The following is a 5,140-nucleotide window of genomic DNA, read 5'->3' on the forward strand; positions in this document are numbered from 1 at the left end:
CATCTGTCTTCTCTTTGGAGTGTGTATTTAGTGTTGATTATGTCTTGACTTGAGCTTGTGATTAAAAATTTTGTCTCTGTGTGGTCAGAGTCCCCTCCCAGTAGAACAGGGTTTACATTCAACCTAAGGCGAAGAACTAAGGCCGTGACCTAAGGCCATGGCTCCTGAGGGACTCCTAGTCCTTCAGGATTCATGTAAGCTTAGGTCAGCTGAGATGGCAGGCTGCCAGCGTTAATGAACACTTCCATGGATTGATGAAGATTGTCTCAGATTCTGTTTGTTTTCAATTTCAAGTGCGGTGAGCTTTTTTTGGTGCCCTGTTTGGCTTAACTATAGAAAGTATCTTTTAATGAAATGACTACTTAACGCTGAACACTGAACTTGGATGCACTAAAATTTTTAAAATGAAGATAAAGCAGCATTTTATAGTCTTTCCCAGTAATCCGGTATCTCTTGAACTGTAAATCAGTTCAAGAAGGCTACTTCTTACATGCAGTTTACAGCTTAAAGCTGCTTGAAAGTGAATATGCAATTTTTCTTCAAACTGTCTTTTCAATAGTGAGCTTTTCTTCTGAAGGGGAAAATCTGTTCTAATATTAAAAGTCAGGTTTGGGTTTATTCACAGAAGCAGTAAGTGAAGATGGACAGATTCGTGTTTACTTCTTCAAGGAGCATTTAAAGAACTTCACTCTCCCTTTTTCGTGGGAACAAGCCAGACTGCGCACGCAGGAGGAGATCCGGCAGGGCCACGAGAGGTGAGGCAGCTGCTGGCACTGCCTGTGGGAGTAGCATTCATTGTGCCATCTGAGTTGCTTGGTGAACTCCACAGAGGTTGCTTGGGGCCTCTATGATGAACATAGTGCTGTCATGAAGCTGAAAACCGGAATATGGCATCGTCCAAGAACATGCTTGCGTACATCTCCTTGAAATGATGTACAAGGGTGTGCTGAAACCAGGTAGTGAGTAGAATTTATTTCTGCAGGGTTACTCATCTGTCAAAGAAATTGATTGCTTGGTGGGTGCTTAAACTGTTATACACAGAGAAATTAACTTCTGCTGAGGCTTTGGAATTAGACTTGTACTCTAGGTTCACAAAGCATGGAGGAAAAATGGTGTGAGGCTGGGGAAGAGCATAGGGATAAATCATGGGTATGCACTTTATTTAATGCTCCCTTCCTTGCATTCACTTTCAGTTGCAGCCTGGACATGACAAATGAATTGTATGTTAGATGATTTGCAGGTTTACTCTTCGGTAATTGCATGCTAATTTTGCAGCATTTTGAGTTCAAAAGGAGGCTTTGTTTCCAGGTTGTGGGAAGACATCAGGGAAATCCCACTGCGAAGAGAAAATGCTAGAGGCTGAGGGGGGACAGTAGCTTAGAGCTGTGTGGCATTAAAGTATTTGAGATCTGAAGAGTCTAGCTTACTTCCCTAGCCTTGTTCAGGATGAAGCCAGTCTGTCTTCCCTCTTGGAAGCTTAGCTGCTGCTCTGCTGTGTAGCAGGAGATGTTGGGTAGATACCTTTCTTTGGGGTGAATCCCAGCCCCCTAGCAGATTAGTTCCTCTCAGGTCTCGCACACAGGTGGTGGTATGTTGGACCCTGGGACAAGGGAATTATGTCTCAAAATGATCAACTCTTACTCCCTGCTATTTCCCTTCAAGGCAGTAGGGAAAAATCAAAATGGTCATACCAATTTCCATACTTTTGTTTGTTTTTGTTTTTCTCCCTCCTCAGGTCAAGGGTAAAATCTCCCAACTCTTTTAAGAAACCCTATAGCGTCTCCATGATGCCAAGTCGATATGGTTCTGGCATGAGCGTGCACTCAGGTCAAGAAAAGAGTGTTCCTAGTGCAAATGAATTCACAGAGACAGCCTCACTCCAGGAGATTCTCTCAGAGCGTCTGTTGACACAGTTGCAACTGGAGAAAGTAGAAAGCAGGAGGTAAGTTCCCAGAGCAGCATCCTTTCCTTGCAGCTCTGGCCCAGGGTCGTAAATGATTTCTAACTTGTATGTAATGGGAAGCTGAAGTTCAACAGTGCTGGGAAACAGCTAGACTATCTCCAGTTTCATCTAATTTCATCAAGCACATCAGTGCATTCCAGTTCCTGGTAGCTCCTACTGCATCATAGGAACAGTCCATGGTGGTAGAAATACTTGGAGCTTTGAGGAACAGTTGGAAGCTGTCAGTTGTCAATCAAACCACCAAAACTAAGCAGTACAGTCTGTACAGTAGTCTGTGTGTCCTGCAGTATCACAAATGTCTATGAAGTCCACTTTGGAATGTCAGTTTGGTGCCTGTAGCAATGCAGATCACAAAGCTGAAGAGCTAAAGCTTTTGAGGCTGGCCCAAGGCTTTCTTGTCTCTTCTGCTTTTCCCTTCAGTTGGGTGTGTTCAGTCTGTGTTGCTCTGTTCTGTACCACAACCTTCTATAATGGATTTTCATCATAGCATGTCAGACCACGTTGGAAACAACTGAACATCAGATCTTTCTTGCAGACACTTCTGAACCCAAAACTCTTGGTTAACCCACTGGTTACAAGAACAAAGACAGGCTGCAGTCTGACTGGTCCTCTTGATCTTTCTGTCCAGGTTTGAAGAACAGTTGCATCAATGCATAGCTGAGGACATTCAGCCCCTTGGTGATCTCGTAGGTCTTCCTCTCTACCTCCCCCAGTCTCTGGTCTCCACTCCAACTGTCACCTGTCCGTTGATGAAGTCCCCTGTATCATCTGCTCAAGACGTAAGAGAGGGTGGTACTGAGAATTTGCTATAGCTCTGAGGAGTGCAGGTAGCAAACCTGCTGTAGTTGCAAAACCTTTAGTGGGAATTAGTGTTGGATAGGCTTGGGAAATAATTGAAAAACTTCACCTTGGAAATAACTTTTTTCCAGGGAGGGGAATGCTTTCTGCAGATTTGGAATAAGAGTTCTTCACAGGTGTTAATGCTTTATGCTGCTGGCAGTCATAACAGTATCTCTTGTGGTGCTGCACTTTAACTTAAGGAATGGCTCTTTTGCATCAGCTTTCCCCACATTAAGGAAGGCTGGGGACAGAAATAGAACATAGTATTTTTGCCCTACCTCCTCAGGGGTGGGGCTTGTTGACTTCCATGGTGGTTCTGAAAAGTCAGGGAACAGCCAGTGAGCTGAGAAGTTCCTTGTTGGTACTGGGTAATGTTTCTTTCTCGGTCTCATCTCTTTTTTCTTCTGCCCAGGCTGGGAGTCAAGAGGAATGCAAGCTTTTGGTGGAGGAGCTAAGCCCCACGCTGTCAGACAGACTGAAACACTTGCAACAGCTCGTCAGAGCAAACAAGGATGGTGAAGTTGCCTCTGAGCTCCACCTGTCTGCTCTGGTAGACATGGTGGATATTTGAGCTGAGCTGAGATACATGTGCAGACCAAGAGACTGCAATCCACATCAGAGTGATTGAGCAGATAAGCTCCTTGGGCAAGTTCCAGAAAAAGCAGATGTCCTCCTGGGAGAAGAACACAGCAGATGTGAGGCCTGGACCCTCCTCTCATGGCTGCCTTGTGGCGGCCTGAGATGGCATGTCGTGTCTCACTCTGTCCCTTTGGCTCACTGCTGAGCATTGGCTGGTCTGGGACTCCCTCCTTTTCTGCTTCACAGGCACAGAAACGAGTCAAATGCTTTACTTAGAAGGCCTTAAATTGACACTTAGTGGTAATTTTTCTTTCTACCAGCTCTCATGGTGAGTAAACATAGCTTTACCAGGAGAAAACTATAAGGTAGCAGGCAGCCCTGGGAACATCAGAACAATTGCTCTCCATAGACACAGTCCCTGAGATGTTGTCCCAGCTCTGTTTCCTTGCTTCATGCAGAAGCTACCTTGCAGCTGCGCTGTGGTTTGGAATTGCTGTTTTGTTGCCCAGGGATTTCAGTACTGTCATTTTCAAGTCGGTGCAACACGTGGCCGTATTTTGTATTTAATGATGCTCAATGCAAATCTGGAAGGATTTTTGTGCTGCTGGGCCCAGGTTTTATTGTATTGAATAGTTACGGCACTAAAACCAGATGAGTTGCTTATTCTACAGATTAATTGTCATGCTGGAAAGCAGGACACTTTCTTAAGTAAACAGCAATGGAGAAATTATTTTCCTTTTTTTTTTTTTTTTAAGAGCAGATTATCTGTGTTTTTCAGTATTTGAAAAGCTGCGGTTTTGGAAGTTGAAAACCTTTGGTTTTAGTTTAATATTGATTCTCAGTAAATACTATGAAGATGTACATCATGTACATCTGTACAAGTAATCCTTTTTTTTTTTTTTTAATTACAATATCGGCAGATTTTTCTCAGACAGAAACTTCTGCCTGGTGAAATACAAATTAGTGCAGCTTTGGCAGTAAACTCTTATCTTGCCTGCTAGAAACCAGTTGTCTGACTTGCTTCTAATTTCATTTGATATTCTCAGTAGTCCAAAACTGGCAGCTGCCTTCCAAAAAAGTAATTGTACAGTTATTTGTTGTTTAATAGCATTTGTATTATTTCTATTAAACCTATAATAGCAATAGTAGCTTAATATTAAGTTGAAATAAGAAATTTAAACTGAAGAAATTATGCTTTGAGGCTGTTCATACTACCTATACTTTTGTTGGGCTGAATTGTGTTAACTTTAATTGGCTGTGTGCAAAGCAAAGCATGTGTGATGCTCTCAGACGTGATGATGCTCCCCAGGACTGCCATTGTTGTTCTCAGTTTACCTGGAATTCAGCTGTAAAAACCTGGAATTGTTTTGGGACATAGTTCACGTCCCCTGATGTAAATGTGTTTTGTACCTAATAAATTTTTAGTGGCTTGGAAGGTGCTGTTGCCTGCTTGCTACGCAAAAGTTTCCACTATGGTGTGCTGCATTGTTTAATCCCTGGGTTATCAAGTGTAAAATATCCAAGTTTGCCAAATGGCAGTGGGGTGGGAGTGCTTTAGAGGCTGGTCTGGTTCCCCGGCGGCCCTCATGTCGTCCTGCCCCAGTACGGCTTTCGCTGCGGCTCCGGGGCACACTGGGAGAACTCAAGGCGCCGGCAAAAGTCCCGACGAGGGTGGGATTCGAACCCACGCGTGCAGAGCACAATGGATTAGCAGTCCATCGCCTTCACCACTCGGCCACCTCGTCCTGCCCCGCGCCG

The 5,140-nt window shown here is 44.0% G+C and overlaps 1 protein-coding gene and 1 non-coding gene across 2 annotated transcripts in view; one reads left to right on the forward strand and one right to left on the reverse strand.

The window, feature by feature from the left end:
* MCM3AP (minichromosome maintenance complex component 3 associated protein) overlaps positions 1–3,374 on the forward strand; it is a 24,478-nt gene extending 21,104 nt beyond the window's left edge. The window contains exons 25-28 of the mRNA XM_009891405.1: positions 626–755; positions 1,736–1,942; positions 2,592–2,742; positions 3,216–3,374. Of these exons, the coding sequence (XP_009889707.1) occupies positions 626–755; positions 1,736–1,942; positions 2,592–2,742; positions 3,216–3,374 (647 nt within the window). The remainder of the gene's footprint in view (positions 1–625; positions 756–1,735; positions 1,943–2,591; positions 2,743–3,215) is intronic.
* Positions 3,375–5,045: 1,671 nt separating this feature from the next.
* On the reverse strand, positions 5,046–5,127 carry TRNAS-GCU. The gene has a single exon. It is a non-coding gene; the product is annotated as a tRNA-Ser (tRNA).
* Positions 5,128–5,140: the final 13 nt, after the last annotated feature.

The sequence above is a fragment of the Charadrius vociferus genome, unplaced genomic scaffold, assembly GCF_000708025.1.
Source record: "Charadrius vociferus isolate BGI_N301 unplaced genomic scaffold, ASM70802v2 scaffold69, whole genome shotgun sequence".
Classification (NCBI taxonomy): Eukaryota; Metazoa; Chordata; class Aves; order Charadriiformes; family Charadriidae; genus Charadrius; species Charadrius vociferus.